Source organism: Pelophylax lessonae (assembly GCF_965119305.1).
Source record: "Pelophylax lessonae genome assembly, chromosome: 6".
Taxonomy (NCBI): Eukaryota; Metazoa; Chordata; class Amphibia; order Anura; family Ranidae; genus Pelophylax; species Pelophylax lessonae.
This window is the reverse complement of record NC_138773.1, coordinates 203,241,911-203,264,329: the sequence shown is the minus strand read 5'-3', so window position 1 is coordinate 203,264,329 and position 22,419 is coordinate 203,241,911. Positions and strand designations below refer to the sequence as shown.

At 41.8% G+C, this 22,419-nt stretch overlaps 1 protein-coding gene across 1 annotated transcript; it reads left to right on the top strand.

Annotated features, from left to right (window-relative positions):
- Window positions 1–6,801: 6,801 nt before the first annotated feature.
- LOC309558701 (gamma-crystallin 2-like) lies at window positions 6,802–14,074 on the top strand (the record flags this gene model as incomplete). Its single annotated transcript, XM_082261757.1, has 3 exons — window positions 6,802–6,810; window positions 13,250–13,492; window positions 13,799–14,074. The coding sequence occupies 3 exons, from the start codon at window positions 6,802–6,804 to the stop codon at window positions 14,072–14,074; spliced, it is 528 nt and encodes a 175-aa protein (XP_082117883.1).
- Window positions 14,075–22,419: the final 8,345 nt, after the last annotated feature.

The following is a 22,419-nucleotide window of genomic DNA, read 5'->3' as shown; positions in this document are numbered from 1 at the left end:
GTGATAATGGACAACTGTTGCATTACCTAACATTTAGGTAAGAATTTTTTGCAACTTCTGCAGGTTGACATTGCAGTCTATGGAACTCAACTTGCATGAAAGTTGGTCCAAAGTAGTACATGAACTACTTTGAAGTCACTGTCACTTTAATTAGCACACATCTGCACAGGAAAACATGGGTAACAACTGGACATGCAATTTTGAGGTCTGTAGTTGCATGCCAAGTTGCACAAGTGTGATTTGAGTTTTCTACTGTGGCAGCATCTATCAGCATGGGGTCCAGTGCGTCCCTGTTCTCTGGTTATTGTGCAAATCAGGTGTGTATTTTGTCAGTCATTTGCATATGAAACTGAGCAAAAAACACAACAGACCATTTCAAAAGGTGTGATACGGCTCCATTGATAGCCAGTCCCACTTTGCTGTCATGCAAATTGGATGCGGGGAAAACCCAGATCCAATTAGCATGTGTGAACAGAATCTCAAGGTAGAAGAGGAACTTTTAAGTTAAAAGAGATGTTGATCAAGTTTTTTGTGTGAGTATCAAGGTATATGTGGTATTTGACAAGCACAGGTTAAAAAACGAATGTCCTGGAACAGGAAGGAGCTGCAAACAGGAAACCTGCAAACTGGGAAACAGCAACCTGACAGAATGTGAACCTAATATACATGGAAGTGGAATCACTTTTTGCATTAGCGTACATGTGTGCTTGCATGCACACAGCTGAAAAATCAGAGGCAACTTAAAGGGGGAGGTGACATGTCTTGACATTTGAGAGAGGTTTGTGGTAGTAGCATCTGGAGAGACACGTGTCAGGGTACAACATTAAAATCATGGCTTATATAAATTATAAATAGTAACAGTATAAGCTGATCTCTACATTCATCACATTGTTACACTTTGCTGTCCATCTTTTGCTTCTATTTTCTCAGTCCAAAGTGGCCAATATATATCACAATTGTGTGTGCTACACACATGCATGCTGATTAGCAGTTGTGCATTTCTGTGCAACATAGGAATAGTATAAGCACCATAACTATGCAGTACATTTTTAGCTGCTAGTTATAATTTTATTTGTCTTACCTCTGTGTTCTGTAATCATGTTCAGCAAAGTAATGTCTGCTATTCTGCAGTGTTACATGTATTAAATATTTCCAGTTATAGCTCAATTACATGACAAATATTCTTTAATTTTCTCTTTGTAGCTTCAAATAATATGTAATTGTTTGTCACCACCTGTGTAAGTAGCAATGGCAAATAGAGAAATGCATATGCTAAAGTAGGTTTTGAACCCAGGACCTGAGTCTTGGTAAGTAGTAGTTCAGCCCACTAAGCTACTTGGATCAGTCTAGTTTGAGCAGAAATCTTTCATAAAAAAAAAAAAAGCCTGTGTTAATTTGCATAAAATAATTTATAAAAAAGCAATAATCCAACGTGACTTAATTCCATTAACTAATAACAGGACATTAATAGACAAATATGTCAGTACAATTGGCTTGCCAAGCAAACAGAGAAGCAAAAGTCAGAGACAAGAACCACCAACTACTCAACAACATCACAATCTCACAACACCACACAAAGCCCATTGTCCCATGTGGTTAATTTATAGCACACTTGGGCATGGCTAATTGTTTGCTATTGCATTTTTTTATGCGCATGTACGCCAGTGAGCTCCCTTAATCACAAAATGGCAGAGGTTGAAGATGTCCTACTTGCTGCGTCTGGTAACTTTGCTGCTGCCTTTAGCGAAGCAGCAAAAGAGGAGGTAGCACAGGAGGCAGCACAGGAGGCAGCACCTCAGAATGATGGGCCTGTGGCTTGCCTTTGCCAGCCACGGATTGTTGGGCAACGGTTATATTTGGAAAACATGCGGGACTCTAATATCCGTAGCAGGTTTCGCTTAGAGCGAGAAGCAATTCTACACCTCTATCAGCTCATACAGGATAAAATCTCGACCTCCAAAGGGCACTGTCATGCTGTACCAGGCATGGTCAGGTTGCTGGCAACATTTTACATCGTGGGTTGTGGCAGCTTCTAAGCCACTTCAGGAAATATTATGGGTATAAGCCAACGCACTGTGTCCAGGGTGTTTATGAAGGTCATAGATGCCATTCTTGACCTTGTGCCACAATTTATCCACTGGCCACAAAATGAAGACGAGTGGAATGGCATAAAGGTGGCTTTCTGCCGCCGGGCACAAATGCCCCAAATCCTGGGGGCCATTGATTGTACACACATGGCAATCAAGCCCCCCAAGAGATGCGAAGCAGACTATCGGAACAGCAAGCAGTACCACTCCCTCAAAATCCAAATTGTGTGTGATGCCAGACAGAGTATTATGAGTGTTCACATGGCTTTCCCTGGGTCGTGCCATGATGCCATCCTTGAGCAGAGCGGCCTCTCCGGAAGTCTGAAAGTGGGCAAATGCCACCCGGGTGGCTTATTGATACAGTATTGTGTTTTGGGAAGAACATAAACTGTAAGGTTACATACAGATGTGATTTGTTAATTTAGTGGTTCTACAGGAAGAAACAGATTTAGAATCAACATATGTCCACCCTGGTTGAACACAAGCCTAGATGTAAATCTGCTTGTGTGGACCCAGCCTGTCAGCTCATCCCATGAACATTATAGAGGTTGGCTAAAGACAGCAAAATTCATGTTGTATCCCAAGGCTTTCCCCCTCCACACAAGCTAAACACAATAGTCATAACAATGGTATTACCACAACAACACTAACTACAGGGGTTGCAGGGGTTGCAATTGCAACCGGGCCATATGCTCCAGGGGGGCCTGTGCGGCTCCCTTGTACACCTGGATAGGGTAGGATAGGATGACACAATAGAGAACCAGGAAGGGGTCGGTAAATATGTAATTTGCCAGCTCCTTCCTTTTCTGAATGGACAGAGTCATAGTCAGTGACATTGTAGAAAAAATAAAAGGATAGAAAATAATACAATTAAAATACCAAAAAATAAAAGCTACAGAAACCAGTGGATGAACTAGCAGGATCGCAAAGGTCACACTTGCAACCGGGCCCTGGCATTCCACCACTGAGGGGAGGACCCAAGATGGCAGGAAGGGGGCCCACTACAGATCTTGTGAAAGGGTCCCGCTGCGGGACTGTAATAAAGGGCCCGGCAACAAGAGTAAAGGGCCCCAGGATCAGTGGGAAGGGCCCCAGGCAGGGGTCCGGGGGGCCCTTCATGGTTTCTTGCACCGGGGGCCCTGAAGGTTCGAGTTACGCCTCTGCTTCCACCCCTTCACAAGGTAGGCTTAGAGGTAGACTTGGTAGATCTCTGGGCCCAAGGTTTCTTCTGCCCTTACCCTGAAGGCTTGGTTCTGGATCCAGATGGCTAAGGCCATCGCAACTGCCTGGGAATAGAGGCACTGGGGGTCTGAGTGCTGGGAATCTTAAAAGAAGGATGGTTCCTTTTCCTCTTAACAGGTAGAAATGTACTCTTTGATCTCTGATCTCTGATCAGTCTTCTCCTTGTATAAGCTGAAAGTTTAGAGGGACGGCCAGGTCTTCGTAGATTTGCAGTGGTCTGATTCTCCTTCCATTTCAATATTATCGCTTGCACAGTACTGCTTGGGATGTTTAAAGCTTGGGAAATCTTTTTGTATCCAAATCCTGCTTCAAACTTCTCCACAACAGTATCTCGGACCTGCCTGGTGTGTTCCTTGTTCTTCATGATGCTCTCTGCACTTTAAACGGACCTCTGACACTATCACAGTGCAGGTGCATTTATACGGAGACTTGATTACACACAGGTGGATTCTATTTATCATCATTAGTCATTAGTCATTTGGATCAGGCTTTATTGTTTTTTGTTTGCCTTCCTCTGGATCAATTGTGGGTATTCGATTGTGTATATAGCATTGTGTAAATAAAAAATAAAAAAATTCCTTTTATTGGTTGAACTGGATGGTGCCTTTTTTCAACCAGACTATGTAACTATGTGTTGTTTTTTTTCCTTTGTAAATATCAGTTCTGCTGGAGCACTTTCTTAATTAGGATTAGGGCTTCCCAATGCATGTTGTTTAAAGGTATTGCATATTTGTTTTGTTTCATTTTAAGCATTTAAAAAATCACTGCTCCTGGTTGAATGGATTTTTTATTTTTTTTTGCCTTGGTGCATTTTCACTCCATACTGTTTTTTACATCCCCAACCCTATTAGCCTAGAAAATGGCATTTTTAATTTGACAGATTCAGCTCCCATTGATTTCAACAGGGTTCTAGTTCTGTATGCGAACTTCTTTGAAGTTAACTTTGCTAACAACGCTCCTGTTCTGCACATGGTGCCTGCCATCATATCATCTGCACTCCTCTCTTGCACATGATGCTCACCTTAGTAACATCTGCACTCCTCTACAGAACATACTGCTCCATGTGATACCCTCTGTGATCTTCAATTGTACATACTGACTGACATACCCTCCACACTCTTCTTCTGAACATACTGCCCACCCTCATATTGTCAGCACTCTTTTCCATTGCATATTGCCTCCTCTCCTACACAATCTGCTCACTGTCATCCTGTACATACTCTCCCCATGTGATACCCTCAGCACTTTTCTCTAATACATACTGCCCTATATTATATCCTTCACACGTCTCTCATTCACATACTGCCCTAGTTCATATCCTCTACATCAGCCTTTTTTAACCAGGGTGCCCAGGCTCCCTGGGGTGCCTTGAGGTTTCCTTAGGGGTGCCTTGGCTAAATGCCTAAATATTTCCAAAAAATTGTGTGAAGGGAGTCACTTTGGTTGGGGGGGCCCGTGGAACACAGCTTACCTTAGAGAGATTGGGAAATCCCTCTCTCAGCCCGCTAGGCTCCTCTTATGTGTAAATCACACTGTGCCTATTAGGAACATAGGATGACTAAGAAAATGATGGGCAGGTACTTAATGGACACTGAGAATATGGTTTGGATTACTTCAAATTGTACAGTAATATTGATCAACCATATATCTCAAGAAATAGATGAAAACTATTCTCGGCCTGTTTGATTCTGAACATGTTCACTGAAAGAGCTAATCACATTGGCCTCTTTTCCACGTTCTTCAATATAAGAGACGGATAGTCTGGTGCTGGTGGTCTCCGTCTATTTTCTGTGTATTAGGCCTCTTTCACACGAATGATCCAATCAGATCTGCCTGTCAGTTTTTTTAGGCGGATCTGATCGGATCCTTCATGCATGCCTATAGAGCAGCGGGTGTCAGCGGAGACATGTCCGCTGACACCCACTGTCATCCGTATCCGATCCTGTTCGTGAAATCCAGATGGATGGAAACCTTATTTTCCATCCATCCAGGGGATCGGATCGGATCGGATGAGAGCGATCTCATCTGATTCCCCTAAAGAGAGCAGCGGGGCTCTGACACCTCCCTCTCCGCACACAGAGCGGAGAGGAAGCTTTCACCTGCCTGCTCAGCGGGGATCAGTGAATCGATCCCCCCGCTGAGCAGCACGGAGTCTACGGACGGAGGTGGACCGTGTGAAAGGAGCGTTAAGTTGTGATGTGTTTTCTGTTAAGCCTGTCTGTCCAATTGTTAATTTACTCAACTACTGTTTCTGTCCAGATGGATAGATAATTAGTTCAGGTTAATTGTATTTCTGTACACAATTTCGTTTGCATAAGATAAAGTAATAAGGCACTTGACCTGGTGGGGTAATTTGATTAGGAGGGGGATGTCCTCCTGTGAGGTATATATTCGGTGGGAGTTTGTTCAATAAAATGTTCCAGTTCTATACAAACTAAGTTCCGTCTAGTTTTTTATGGGGGCGGCTAGAATATCTGATATCTATGTATTATGACGGAAGCCCACAAACGCAGTGCGGGTCGTGGTTTCATTGCAAATTGTGTACAAACTGGCGTGAGGATGAAGCCTGCCTTTTAGTTACACCAAGCCACAGGTTTTCATCATTTCCTATTACAACCTTCTAGCTGCCAGCATCCTAATGACCAATGGCGTTATCAGTTAGTAAGGATTTCAGTCACCTGCATAGCATCCTTGTTTGACCCTCCCCTGACCCAGCATTGGGGTCACATTAGTTGAGTGCTGGAGAAAAACATTAGAATACTAGTACCAGTTTGCAAAAGTGTATTTGCTTTGGAAGAATAAATCACCCCTAACATTGGGTGACCTACATGAGTGGATGTTGCTGCATTATGTAAAACTATTAAAATTGTTTTTACATTTCAGAATGGGGTACCTTGAGACTGTCCATAGTTTAATAGGTTTCCTTGAGATTGTCCAACATTTTTAAAAGGGTGCCTTGGCTGAAAAAAAGTTTTAAAAACACTGCTATACATTCTTCTCCTGGGCATGCTGTCCACTAATACACTTATTTAGTATTGTTTCCAATCTCCCCAACTTGGGCACATTTTTGCTAATATATCTTTAATAAATTAATGATGTAGAGATGATGCTGATGTTTAAGTATTTGATAATATAGTATTCCCTTAAAACAGTGGCAGCTGACTGAAGTATAAAACATACAGCAGATTTTGTTTAAAGCAAAATCTAGTAACTTCCTTGTCTATGCCAGCACACTGCGGTTTCATTTGTCACAGCAATAAAAAAAAATCCCTGTGCTTACAAAAGCAACTGCAGTGATAAAATACAAAGAATTTTCAATCACAATCAAAATAAAACACAAAAACAGGGGATTAATTGAAGCAAATAAAAAATGCAGCGTTTATGTTCATTACACTGATGCTGGAGTGAAAAGATATATAAAGGGTGGCGAGTCCCCAGTAACAGCTGAGGTCTACCACATAGAGCAGACAAAATGGGAAAGGTAAGTTAAACAATTATAAGGGTTCTTATGAAGGGCATGTGATCAGTTCTTCTCTTTATAGTCAGAATAATAATAAACCTTACTCCTACATGTTAATGTATAGAGCATAATATGTTGTCTTCTGCTTAAAACATTTAGTACTACAAAGCTGAATTACGGTATCATGACAGATATTATTTTAGGAGTACCTTTTGTTTAGTACTTGATTGTTTGCATACTCTGATCATTTAGATGTTCTTTTGAAACAAATCATGTATTACACCATATCATGATAGACAAGTTAATAATAAAAAAAAAAGATGCTTATTTGCAGTCCAGTTAGCTAAAGCTGAAGTTGCTTTGGGGCGTGATGCTCAATGTTTTCTTTGCAAATTCCTGAAAATCTTCTACTTTGCTGACTAATTTGGGAAAAATGCCAGACACTGGTAGCCTAAAGGGTTGGTGGTAAGCAGATTTGTATCTACAGCAAATAGATGACAATGAATTAAATTAATTAGCAGACTTCACAGAAACGCACATACATGGTAGTGAACTAGTAGTGAAACAAATGTCCCTTTGAAACAATAATAAGTCCATCATCCCATTATTTCTCCCTTTGCTCAAAGGGGTTGATTTACTAAAGGAAAATAGACTGTTCACTTTGCACGGTAAGCTGCACATTGCATGGGAATTTTCCCCAGAGCTCAGTGAATTTGGTGAAACTTAACTTTGAAAAGTATACCCAATTCTGTGCAAAGAAAATAAAAAGTACTTGTGCTTGCATATGACTGGATGATGGAAATCAGCAGAGCTTCATATTCACTAAGCTCTGAGGATAATTTGTTTCCAATTAGTTTTTATTGAAAGTATATTCATATTAAACAGAGCATTAGACAAAACAATGAGCCATACACACAAATGTTAATTACCTCCAAGTAACAGTTACAGTTGTCTAGGCAGTACTGCACAAGTCTGTAAGTTAGTTCCCAAGCAGTATGTATAAAGAGTACAGACCTTACATTTGAGACACAAGGACTTAGCCCTTATTGCGCCCAAGATATGGGCCTGTTGGATCGCCTTCACCTTTTCCTCAGCTTACTCTAAAATTATGTCTCAAAGTATTTGACAGGACATTTTGCATTTCAGGTTTACATTCCAGGTTTTATGTCTTATGTGACTAATGCAGGAGCCCCTACAACTTATACCCCCTTCGTTTTCTGTCCCTCATATCTTTTTGATTTCACCTCTTACTTTCTATCTCTCTCCTTCCTTGGAGATTTGATATTACGCATCTACAGTATCTCACAAAAGTGAGTACACCCCTCACATTTTTGTAAATATTTTATTATATATTTCCATGTGACAACACTGAAGAAATAACACTTTGCTACAATGTAAAGTAGTGAGTGTACAGTTTGTGTAACAGTTTAAATTTGCTGTCCCCTCAAAAAAACTCAACACACAGCCATTAGTGTTTAAATCGCTGGCAACAAAAGTGAGTACACCCCTAAGTGAAAATGTCCAAATTTGGCCCAATTAACCATGTTCCCTCCTCGATGTCATGTGACTAGTTAGTGTTACAAGGTCTCAGGTGTGAATGGGGAGAAGGTGTGTTAAATTTGGTATTATCGCTCTCACTCTCTCATACTGGTCACTGGAAGTTCAACATGGCCCCTCATGGCAAAGAACTCTCGGGGATCTGATAAAAAATAATCATAGCTCTACATAAAGATGGCCGAGGCTATAAGAAGATTGCCAAGAGCCTGAAACTGAGCTGCAGCACAGTGGCCAATACCATGCAGCGGTTCAACAGGACAGGTTCCACTCAGAACAGGCCTCGCCATGATCTACCAAAGAAGTTGAATGCACATGCTCAGAGTCATATCCAGAGGTTGTCTTTGGGAAATAGACGTATGAGTGCTGCCAGCATTGCTGCAGAGGTTGAAGGGGTGGGGGGGTCAGCCTGTCAGTGCTCAGACCATACGCCACAAACTGCATCAAATTGGTCTGCATGGCTGTCGTCCCAGAAGAAATCCTCTTCTAAAGATAATGCACAAGAAAGCCCGCAAATGGTTTGCTATAGACAAGCAGACTAAGGACATGGATTACTGGAACCATGTCCTGTAGTCTGATGAGACCAAGATAAACGTATTTGGTTCAGATGGTGTCAAGCGTGTGTGGCGGCAACCAGGTGAGGAGTACAAAGACAAGTGTGTCTTGCCTACAGTCAAGCATAGTGGTGGGGGTGTCATGGTCTGGGGCTGCATGAGTGCTGCTGGCACTGGGGAGCTACAGTTCATTGAGGGAACCATGAATGCCAACATGTACTGTGACATACTGAAGCAGAGTATGATCCCCTCCCTTCGGAGAGTGGGTATTCCAACATGATAATGACCCCCAACGCACCTCATAGACAACCACAGCCTTGCTAAAGAAGCTGAGGGTAAAGGTGATGGACTGCCCAAAAATGTCTCCAAACCAAAACCCTATTGAGCATCTGTGGCAGTGCCATCTTAAGAGCCTTATAGGCCCCTGGGCAATGCATTGCACTGGGGCCCCCTGCCTACTCTGTGCAGAGCAGCGATAGCCCGGCGGCCAATGGGAGGGCGCCTGGAGGAAGAGGGCAGGGCGGAGAGGAATCCGGAGGAGGTGAGCGAGGACATGCATTCATCATGGCAAGAGAGCACAACTACCTGGAGTATATACCTTACGATATACATATTACATGGGCCAATATATACTACAAGAGAGTACAACTACCTGGAGTATAAACCTTACTTGTAGTATATAGTGTTCCCTGTAATATGTATATAGTAAGGTATATACTCCAGGTAGTTGTACTCTCTTGTAGTATATATTGGTCCCTGTAATATGTATATAGTAAGGTATATACTCCAGGTAGTAGTTGCACTCTCTTGTAGTGTATAGTGTTCCCTGTAATATATATATAGACTATATACACATTACAGGGAACACTATATACTACAAGAGAGTACAACTACTACCTGGAGGATATATACCTTACTATATACATATTACAGGGACCAATATATAGTAAGGTATATCCTCCAGGTACTAGTTGCCTCTTGTGTGGATGGAGAGAGAGAGTGAAAAAAAATAAAATAAAATCAAGCAACCTGGCAGCTGGTCTGGCTGCCTTACCTTTTACAACGGCTGCACATGAAGGGAGAAGTTGGGTGGAGGCGGAGCCAGTCTTCTAGGCGTGTAGAGGAGGACGAGCCGACCGACGAGGAGCTGTGCATCATGGGTCTGCTCTGCTCTCAGTCAGAATGTGACGTCACTGGTTACTAGATGCCAATCGGCCTGGCCTTAGCAACCAGTGGACTCGAGCCACCGGCGGACAACAACGGGGGGGGGGCAGCGGGGAACGGCGGACTACAGTTTACCACCATGTGTGTGGGCTGTGGGGCCCCTTGGCAAGTGGGGCCCCCGGGCAACCGCCGGGCATGCCCAATGGAAAAGACGGCACTGATCTGTGGTGCATCCTCAAATGGTAGGTTCAGGAGCACAATGTCTCTGACATCCACCAGCTCCATAATGGCATCATGGAGGAGTGGAAGAGGACTCCAGTGGCAACCTGTTAAGCTCTGGGGAACTCCATGCCCAAGAGGGTTAAGGCAGTGCTGGAAAATAATGGTGGCCACACAAAATAGTGTCACTTTGGGCCCAATGTGGACATTTTCATTTAGGGGTGTACTCACTTATGCTGCCAGTCGTTTAGACATTAATGGCTGTGTGTTGAGTTATTTTGAGGGGACAGCAAATTTACACTGTTATACAATCTGTACACTCACTACTTTACATTGTCAGTCTGGAGGGAGGGAGCAATAGGTGTATTAGTAGATTTAAATACACTAAAGCTGGCCATACATTCTACAATTTCCTTATACAATTTGCCTCCAGTTATGTAGTGAAAGGGCCTGCCTGATTGCATACAAATTGTTTAGGTTTGACCATAATATGGTTTAGGTAAATCTAAAGCAAAATTGTATAAGAAAGTTGTAGAATGTTTGGCCAGCCTAACAAATTGAAGCTAAACTCAGCTAACACTTTATAATCAGATACAGCAACAGTTTTTTTTCCTTTTGGCTTTTCCTAAAAGGTTTTATATAAATAAATAAAAGCTAATCATTGTAAGCACCCCTGTCAGCAGTAAATGTTTTTTCTCAACATTCTTAAATGATAAATCTGCAAGAGAGCTTGTTCTTTTGAAAAATATCAGACTCACTGGCTGGATCATCGGGTAAAAATAAAGAAAAGAAAGCTAATTCAGGCATCACATATAAGAATTGGTTAGCTGCAATATAATGCATGTTTGCTTTTGGGTTTAATACTGCTTTAAATCCTTAAAATTGTTTGTGTTTCACTGTGCTTAGGATTCCGAAAATCACCTGTAGTGTTATATATTTTATATATAATATATATATATATTTCAGTGGTGCTACTTAAATAATAAATCCAAACATTTTTTTTTTTACATTAATATTAGTGTACCAACCAATAATCAATTCGACAGTAGTGCTAATCATTTTTTCTTTAAAGCGTAACTCCACTTTTGTTGAGAAAAAAAACATTCCCCTCTGGGTAATTTATGTACATTGCAGGGGTTTTAACAAACTTTGTTCTAGATTCCTACCTTTTGTTATTCTGAAGAAATCCCTGTTTGTTTCTCTGAGTGGGTCTAATGGGAGTGGTTTCATAATTATCAATCAGCTATGGCAGCTGCAGGGCTCTCATGAGGAAAGCTGCTGGGCCTGCATCCCTTTAGACGTGTTCCTATTGGGAGTATCTCACCAAAAGTGACATTTGTGTTGCAGGGAATGCCAGAAATCTGACTTGTATTTTAGGCAGACTTCTGGGAAAATTGGTGAGCCAATCACACAAGCAGGTAATAATGTTTCTGGGGTGTGGTCAGTACACATTCTGTGTACAGAACACCTCCAGGTAGCCATATTGTATTACATTTTCATAAAATGACAACAGCTGCAGATTGAAAAGGAAAGATCATTTTTATTTACATTCAATTCCAATATGATTTGTGTCACAATTGTATAGGCTATATTGTTTTTTCTTTATTGTTTTTTTCCCCACGGAAGTGGAGTTACCCTTTAAATCCTTGTTCAAAAGTCAGTTACAATAGGAGAGTTGATGCTGAAAGGAAATTTTACAAGTACTTTTTTTGGTTCCTGTTTCTCTAAAATATATTTCAGCTCTACCTATTCTTTGCATAGGGATTTTATGTCACAAAGTTACAGGCATGTTTTATTTGCAAATGAACAAAATGAGAAAAAAATGTAAATCTGTCCCAACACACCAGGGGGTTTTTAGGGGCTAAATAATCTGAGCGTGAAGAACCACTATAACGATTTTCTTAGCTGAGCTGAAGCACTATTTATCACTGACATTGGCCTAGTAAATTTAAGAATAAGAGTCTAAAATCTGCAGCTCGTTTATGAAATATATTATCAAATATCCAAAATAATCACATTAAAGTATAACTAACCAACTTTTATTTCAGCTTGGATAGAGTGCAGAGGGATTAGAACACATTTGAGATTTTTATTGCTGTCTGTTCTCCCTGGAGATTCACTCCTACTATTTGTCACCTTTACTGTTATCACTGAAAGTGAAAGTAAAAGAAAATCCCAAATTTTGGGCTGTCCCCAGAACAGTAATAGAAGGGAAATCTTTCAATAGGGGCACTAAAGCCCCGTACACACGCATCGAAAATTGGCAGGGAATTTTCGTCCGACGACCGATCTGCCGATTTTCGGCTTGTTAGTATGATGCTTCCGACAACCAACTCCGACTTTTCGGCCGAAAAAAGTCTGGTGTGCAGACTATAAAATTTTTGTTGGCCGTCAACACAACGGCCGATTTTCGTGCAGTCAGTACAGATTTCGACAGGGAAAAATCTGATGAGCAAGTCTGGGCATGCTCAGTGAAGAAAGAACACAAAGAAAGCAACTTAACACATGACATCACTTCTGAAGTAGAATTTTGTTGGGCGAGAAAATTTGTGTGCAGTCTAAGCACATTCCAACCAACAAAACACAACTCTGGACAAAAGACGGACGATCGGTCGGCCGATAATCGTTGCGTGTGTACGGGGCTTTAGTCTGGTGACAATGAGGAATTCCCTCCCTTTGAAGGGATTTCCTCTCACGTCCTGTTTTGGCTATGGGATAGGAAGTGAAGGAAAATCTCTCCAAGGGACACAGATGGAAAACAAAATGACAGCACAGCCCTTACTCTATCCAAATTGTTTTTTAAAAATGCTTTTAGTTCTACTTTAAACCCCAATACACGGGCAAATGGTAACAAACTCCTTTGTTTCTTTATATATATATATATACCAACATTATTGTATATCATAAATAAAGAAATGAAACCACAAAATCTGGGCACAAAGTAACAAACTACTTTTTTTTCTTTCTAGATCGTTTTCTTTGAGGACAAGAACTTCCAGGGTGACTCCTATGAGTGCAGCTCTGATTGTTCTGATCTTCACACCTTTTTCAGCCGCTGCAACTCCATCCGTGTTGAGAATGGAAATTGGATGCTCTACGAACGTCCCAACTACAGCGGGCATCAGTATTTCCTCAGGAAGGGAGAATATCCTGACTTCCAGCAATGGCTTGGTTTCAATGACTCCATCAGATCCTGCCGATTGATCTCATCTGTAAGCTGCAAATTAATATTTACAATAGTGATGGTATTTAACATTGCCATCACTGATCATTTATAACAGTAATGACATTAACTTAAAAGAAAACAACAAGCTAAATCTAGAAACAGTTTTTATGGATCTAAACTTACATACTTACATACATTTATGAAAATAAGCTCTTTATTAAATATAAAAGTTTGCCCATACTACACATGGTAACATAGTCATTACCAATATTTTACGCAACATAGTATTATATCAAAAAATAAATTCTGCAAGCAGCAGTAACATTACAATATCTGTCTTTTATTCTTACAGTACAGAGGATCCCATAAGATTCAGCTTTATGAAAGGGAAGACCTCCGTGGAGAAATGCTAGAACTTACTGAAGATTGCCCAACTCTCTTCGAGAAGTTTAACTATCATGAAGTCAACTCATGTAATATCCTGGAGGGATCATGGATCTTCTATGAGCTGCCCAAATACAGAGGCAGGCAGTACTTTCTGAAAACGGGAGAGTACCGCAGATTTACAGAATGGGGAGCCCTAAATGGCAAAGTAGGGTCTCTGAGACGCATCCTGGACAGTTATTGATCTATTTGGCTGAAACCTGCAAATAATAAATGAACTGAAAACATACCATGATCTCATTATTGCTTACAGTGATAAGATAAAAGAAAAAAAAACTGGCAACAAAAATCAGAAAAAGTAAAAGAGGATAAAGATCCCTTTGTTAAAACAATCATAAGTCCCCCAACTCATCATTTATTTGGCTATAGGGTGCATTCCCCATAACCAACACAACCATATAAGAAACCTAGAATAAGAGAAGTCTTAAAAAGAGGTTACTTCAGGAGGACAATTTGGTTTAATATATATCAATTTATTGAATGTAATACAAAGATATAAGGGTATTATAACAAAGCTAGAAAAACACTTCCACTTTTCACCAGGTATAAATGGCAACGTTGTCATTAAAAGTTCAGACAGCAGCTGCTCACAAACAACCACAGTACATTTGCTAACACATATATTAAGAGATATACCATAATCAAATAGAGCCCTGGACCTACTCCATAACATCCTCCAAGGGGCCATAACCAGGCCCTCTCGGCCACTCTGTATTATAACAACAAAGGACTGAATTGTTCAAAATTATAACCCCTAAAGGATCTGCACAGGTGGGAAGGACTACAGTTGACCATACAACTAACTAAACTGAGCCTCTGCTAAAAACATCAGAACAATAGCATCCATACACAATACTGTGGATAATGAGTCCTGAAAAAAGGGCCAATTTAATGCTGACCATTAGAGGTAAAACAATATCTGCTGTAAAGTCTTAAATCAAGATGAATCCATGTAGAAAGTGCTCCATCATAAAACAACCCATATATGGAGCTATGAAAGTTATGCAGTCTTAGGAACATCCATGCACTCAGGCAGTCACTTCTGCAAGATGGTTAAGGCAATGATAGTGGTTAAGGCAATGATAGTGGCAAAAACAGGAAGGCAAAGCTAAGCCAGGTAGATTATGCATGCAGTAGACGATAGGGACCAGCTTGCCAACAGTTGGGAAGCGAGTTTATAGTTGCTGAGACCCACAACATCAGCCATCAGCACGTCCATCCCCATAAAGAGCTTCATGCAGCTGATCTCACCACTCCTTCATCACGATGTATAAGCAGGGAAGGCGTCTAGATGGTACTTCAGTCAGCCAATAGTTCCAATTACTTCTGCATGTGACAGCACCAGGGTGTATGCTTCCCTTCTTGGCTCATACAAAGAGCAAACACACTGGTCCCATTTGAGCTTGAGGGCCCAATCTGCATGGAAGGAGAGAAAGTGACAGGCAGCTGCTTCCAGGAGTAATTACGTGCAGTGGCGTTTTTAGGTTTTGTGCTGCCCTAGGCCTGGCTAAACTTGTGCATCCCCTAATTTAAATATGACCCCCCCCTTCCTGCCAAGGCCAAACCCCTTCCAGTTTAAGACACCCCCCATCATCTGCAAACCACACCCCTTCCTTTTTAGGCTTCACCAATGCAGCGGCTGGGGTGAATGGACCCTAAGCTGTGTTGAGACGGTTTTGCTTGCTTCAGGTAGTTTTTCCATACCAATGCAAGTCTATTGGAATGCAAAATCTGCATTATGCACAGGTAAATATAGGTCAGAAGGAGGTCAAGTGCACCTGTCAATTAATTCTGAATGATCACTGAAACATCTCAAACTGATGTCAGAACAAATGCCGTTGCTAATTGATAACAAAGGCACTTCCAGTGGTGGAAATGCTCATATTCACATGCTAAAATACCTCTAAATGATATCACATTAGGCCAGCAGATAGGGTTGGGCTAAATCTATATTTGTGGATTATTGGACATACAATGCTGATCTGACAACACAGGTATCGCTCTTGGCTTTCAGTGCCACTTATCCCAAGAGGAACTCAGGGGATGGGGACCTGCACAACTACAGTTCCATTTGAAGGTGGTCATGTGACATTCGCAAACCAGTTTAATAGTCAAAGCATTAGGACTCAATCAGGCCACAATTTACCCCAAAATATGTCAACACACAGACTAAAAGATCTTTTACCTGAGTAAGTTTAATTACAATATATTTTGCAAAATAAAACAGGATTAACTTGCATTAAGATGTTCCTATAGAGAAAAACACCCAATGGCAAATCAACAGGTTGCAAAAACCATGAGCAAAAAAAGTATATGTCCCAGGTTTACTTATCCAGAAGACTACAAAAGCCTGGTATGCTGCAGAAGAGGGTATTTGGAGCGTTAGGATGCTAAGACCTGCTGCCAGTGCCACACTTACTAGTATTGGCGGCAGCCAGTTGTATCAAGTGCGGCCGCCGGTCTGTGCAAACATCATGCCAGTCATGGGCCCCCGGTCAGTATTATCATACTGGCAGCAGTGCGGCCGCTTTATGGGAGCACCAGACCGATTTGCCTCCTAGGCCCTGCCACCCGGCTCAGTCTGGCTCATAAGACTGGCACTACACTAAAAGTGTAGCGCAAGCGGTGGGGACTCTTTTTGTGCAGGAGGCTGTTGTTTTACATGCAGGGGCGACTTTTTGGTCACCCTCCTGAAAAGTGCCATCCTAGGCCTGGGCCTTGTTGGCCTAGGCCAAGATACAGCCTTGATTACGTCACAAAATGTATGCATTTTGAGTGCCAAACAGCGCAGGCTTCATAGGGACAGTCCTGACCTTTATATATTTGTATTACATTCAATAAATTGATATAGGTCAAACCGCATGGTCCTCCTGAGCTAAGCTCTTTTAAAGACTTCTCTTAGTTTAGTTTTCTTATATCACTATTGCTTACTACTAAAAATGTGTGCACTAATGGTTACAGCTTGTACGCGGTGAAGGGTCTCCTTCCAGGAAGCAATAAAGGATTAGAATCAGATTTGTACTGTTATCAGAGGTCCGATAGAGAAGTTTTCCCCCCATGTACTGTCCTGGTGGCAATTGCTTTACTAGACAGGAAGTGAGAGAAAACTAAAAACAACACAGGCAGAACTAAAACATTTTTAATAGGGAAAGGCTAGAACCCAAATAATTTTTTTTATTTCTGTCTGTGTTCCTGTGTCAGATTTTCCCTTACTAAAGCCCCGTACACACGTAGCGATTGTTGGCCGTAAATATTCGGCCGCCGAACGATCGGCCGATTGTCGGCTTGTTAGTATGATGCTACCGACAACTGACAGCGAATTTTCGGCCGAACATTTTTGTTGGCCGTCACCAGAACGGCCGATTGTTCGCCAGTACAGAATTCGGCTGACAAACAGCAGATTTGCAAGACTGGGCATGCTCAGAAAAGAAAAAACACACGGAAAGTTAACCATCACATGACATCACTTCTGCAGTCAGCTGTTGTTGGCCGACAAAATTCGTGTGCAGTCTTTAGCACTTTTCAGCCGACAGGACAGCACCGGACAAAAGAAGGCTGATCGTTCGGCCGACATTTGTTACGTGTGTACGGGGCTTTAGTGGAATCTTTGTCCACAGAACAGTAGATGAGCTCAAATCTCTCAGACGAAGCCCCAGACATCAGTGAAAACACACCTCTTTAGCCAAAACTAAAAAAAAAAAAAATTTGGCTGGACTTACATTTTGAATATTGCATACAGTATTTATAACACTGTTATTTTGTGTAACATCGATATCTTATAACAAGCCCTCATGAACAGCAAAACATTGAAACGCGTTAACATGTACTGATTAAGCAAAAGCTAAATCTGATGAAATAACAGACATTTACTAAGGTGGTTGAGGATTATCACTTGTCATATTGTGTAGATATTTACTTCAATTATCCAATCATGTAAAAAAAGAAAAAGTTCCTGTTCACTTCAAAAACTCAATTATGTACAGATAAAATCAGTAACAGGAACCTGGTTTTCATGTGTCTAGATAATTGAAGTGAACATGCCCTTAATTTATTGAGTAAAGATTCTTAACCTTCACATATTACCCTCCAATCAGCTTCTACATATAAATGTTCTACACCAGCTGCATGTTAATTCTGGGTATTTTAGTTCATTGCTTTTGATTAATTAAACTAGTCTTAGTCCACAGTTTCAGCGATGGGCTCACAGGAGAGAAGATTTTATCATTTACATTTTGATTAAAAGGAATGACTGACAGTAGTGATAATCTCTTACAATAATTTACAATATGTTTTTTCAAAAAAATATAATAATAACGAAATAATTTCAATTGCAGGTCCAATGCTAGAGAGACATATTACGGTAAATATAATCAAAATGGTCTAATTACTTTTCAGGTCTCATGCACACAGGTGTATTGATATACTCCTATCTAAGCTGGATCATTCTGCCAGATATTTACAGATGGATGGCAATGTGAAAAAACTCATTCTACTCTCCAGAATATTAATTTATTTCAGCCACTAGAATAAATTTATGCTCTTATGTACACATACGCATGTAAATTATGCTCATAAACTCTTTTGTGATGGCAGCTTTGGTGTGTTTTTTTTTTTTTTAATGCCTCTAAATGCTGCTCTTAACCACTTTAGGGCTGCCCACAGTACTTTAACTGTGAGTGGGCGGCATGGCCAGGCGTGTCCAATCACGGCTGGTCACATAGTAAACAGGAAGAGCCGTTGATCGGCTTTCCTCAGTACGTGCCTGACAGGCACGAGTAAAGGAGCGCCGATCGGCGGCTCCCCTAAAAGGGGGGGGGGGGTCGGCACTGGTAATCAGATCATTGATTACCAGTGCAGACCCTCGGGGGTGCCACTAGAACCACCAGGGATGCCCACCCATGACCCCAGGGATGCCCACCCATGACCCCAGGGATGCCCACTATGGCCACCAGGGATGGCAATCAGGGCTCAGGGAGCCCCCCATTGCCCTCCCCATCAGTGCTGCCCGCCAGTGCCCTCCCTATCAGTGCTGCCCACCAGTGCCATCTATCAGTGCCGCCCACCAGTGCCCATTATTGCCCACCAGTGCCGCCTTACAGTGCCCATTAGTGCCCATCAGTGCCGCTCGTCAGTGCCGATCAGTCCCACCTATCAGTGCCCATCAGTGCCCACCAGTGCCGTCTATCAGTGCCCATTATTGCCCATCAGTGCCGCCTATCAGTGCCCATCAGTGCCACCTATCAATGCCCATCAATGCCGCCTATCAGTGCCCAGCAGTGCCGCCTATCAGTGCCCACCAATGCTGCATATCAGTGCTACCTATCAGTGCCACATATCAGTGCCTATCAGTGCCGCCTATCAGTGCCGCCTATCAGTGCCACATATCAGTGCCGCCTATCAGTGCCACCCCATCAGTGCCACCCCATCAGTGCCTCCTCATCAGTGCCTGTCAGTGCAGTCTCATCAGTGCTCATCAGTGCAGGAAAAAACAATTTATTTACAAAATTGTATAACATAAACAAAAAAACTTATTTTTTTCAAACTTTTCTGTCTTTTTTTTATTTGTTTAGCAAAAAAGAAAAAACCTTGCGGTGATCAAATACCACCGAAAGAAAGCTCTATTTGTGGGGGGGGGGGGGAATTACATAAATTTGGTTTAGGTAAAGTGTTGCATGACCGCGCAATTGTCATTCAAAATGCAACAGCGCTAAAAGGTGAAAATTGGCCTGGGCAGGAAGGGGGTGAAAGTGCCCTGTATTGAAGTGGTTAAACAAAAACAATAGTCCATCCAGTTCAACCTGTGTAGGTGTGTGTGGCCGTAATCATCTCCCATACCCCTGAATGTTTTGATCCTTGAGGTGTACATCCAAGAGTCTTTTAAAAGTAGCCATACTCCCCGCAGTTACTATCATTTGTGGTAGAGAATTCCACAGTCTAGTAGCCCTTACTGTAAAGAACTCACTGCACAGCCTGAGGTTAAAACGCTTCCCCCTCTAATCGCATTGCATGGCCTTGTGTCCTCATGCATTCCTTGCGACTGAATAGTTTTTTCTATGTTGAGATCACCGTTGAGGTATTTATAAATTGCTATCATGTCTCCTCTCAGGTGTCTCCTCTCCAGGGAGAATAAATCAAGCGCTTGTAAGTTCTCTTCATAATTAAGGTTTTCCAATCCCCTAATGCCCTTCTCTGGCAACCAAAACTGGACAGAATACTCCAGATGCGGTTGGACCAGTGTTTTATAAAATGGTAGGATTATAGTTTTATCTCTGGAATACATCCCCTTCTTTATGCATGCTAATATTCTGCCGGCTTTGGCAGCAGCAGCTTGACATTGCATGCTATTGCTAAGTCTATCTTCTACTAAGACCCCCAGATCTTTCTCCATTTTTGATTCCCCCAAAGGTCCCCCCCCCCCTAAAGTGTATTGTGCTTTTCTGTTTTTTGTCCCCAAATGCAACACCTTACACTTCTCCCCATTAAACCTCATTTGCCATGTAGTTGCCCTCTCAGCGATTTTGTTCAGGTTATTCTGTAAGATTTCTACATCATGATGTGAAGTTATTGCCCTACTTAATTTTGTGTCATCTGCAAAAACTGAAATTGAGCTACTGATCCCTTCCTCAATGCTATTTATGAATAAATTGAACAAGATTGGTCCCAGGACTGAGCCTTGGGGGACCCCACTTTCCACCCCAGACCAGTCTGAGTATGCGTTATTTACTACCACCCTTTGGGCATGCCCCTTAAACCAGATCCGTATCCAAGAGCAGTCCTTGTGGTCGATGCCTGCAGACCTTATTTTATATATTCAGCGTTTGTGGGGAACTGTATCAAACCTCTTAGCAAAACCCAGGTACACCAAATCCACAGGTCTCCCCCTATCTAGCTCACAGCTCACATCCTCTTAGAATGTCAACAGATTGGTTTGACAAGAACACCCTTTAGTAACCCCGTGCTGATTACTGCTGATGATGTTGTTCTCTTTAGCAAACTCTTGGATATGGTCCCTTATCATCCCTTCCAGATGTTTACATACTATTGATGTCAGGCTTACCGGCCTATATTTTCCCGCGATATGCCTGTGCCCTTTTTGAATATCGGTATCACGTTAGCTTTCCTCCAATCACTAGTTCACTGTCAAGATACTATCAGCAAAGATCAGGAACAGTGGTCTAGATATAACATTACTGAGTTCTTTGAGTACTCTTGGATGTACGCCATCCGGGCCTGGGAATTTACTTGTGTTAATATTATCCAGCCTTTCCCTGATTTCATCCTCTGTTAGCCATAGCAGCAAGTCCAGTTAAGTACTGCTAACCATACAGGCGTGGTCAGTATACCCCTCCTTTTAAAGACAGACTTTGTAAAGACTGAGAAGAAGAAAGCATTTAGCACAGTTGCCTTCTCTGAGTCCTCTGTAACCATCCTCCCCTCATCGTTAATTATGTGTGCAATATGCTCTGACTGCGTTCTTTTGCTGTTAATATATTTAAAGAATATCTTAGGGTTCTTTTTACTATGCTCTGCTATTTGTCTCTCGAAGTTGATTTTGGCCAATCTGATTTCACATTTACATTTCTTATTTAATTCCTTGTAATGCTCGAAAGTCGATTTATATTTCTTGAAGGCCATTTTTTTCATTTACAGGCAGTCCCCGGGTTACAAACAAGACAGGGTCTGAAGGCTTGTTCTTAAGTTGAATTTGTATATAAGTTGGAACAGGTACAATTTTTAAGTGTAACTCCAGCCAAAAGAAATATTTTTTAAGCTTTTTGGATAACTTAGGGACGGTTAACACCCCTGTAACCTAAACCCCTTGTTTTGCTGTCTATGTCCCTGTTAACAAGATTTTGCCTCACTTACCCATTCACAAAAAAAGTGTAAAAACTGTAAAAACCACAGAACACCACAAGTCCTTTATTAAAAAGAAAAAAAACTGTGTCCCTCGATCTTAATCTATCATCAATCAGGACGCCCGCTGGACCCAAAAATAGAAAAAAATTTCAAAAGGGTTCCGCCCGTTTTGAGCCTACCTTTAATAATAATGCTTGAAAACGAAAGTAATACTTGACGTCAGAAGGGGCAGTGCCATCAGGTGACGTAGCCCAGAGTCTACCCACCTGCATACCGTGGGTAGCCTCTTAAGAGGCAAAGCGTTTTGTAATTTTATTCTATTTTTCTGGTCTGGTGGGCGTCGTGATTAACATCGAGGGACACCCTTTTTTTCTTTTTAATAAAGGACTTGTCAAAAACTATGTTCTGTGGTTTTCACTTTTTTACACTTTTTTGGTGAATGGGTACCGGTACTATGTACCCGATACCAATTCACTTGGGGGGGGCGGGATCTAGGGGCCCCCTTGTTAAAGGGGGCTTCCAGATTCTGATAAGTACCCCCACCCACAGACCACTACGACAAGGTGCTTTGGGGGGCACCCCAAAGCACCCTCCCTATGTTGAGGGCAAGTGGCCTGGTATGGTTCACGAGGGGGGGCACTCGCTCGCCCCCTCTTACCTTTTGGATTTCGG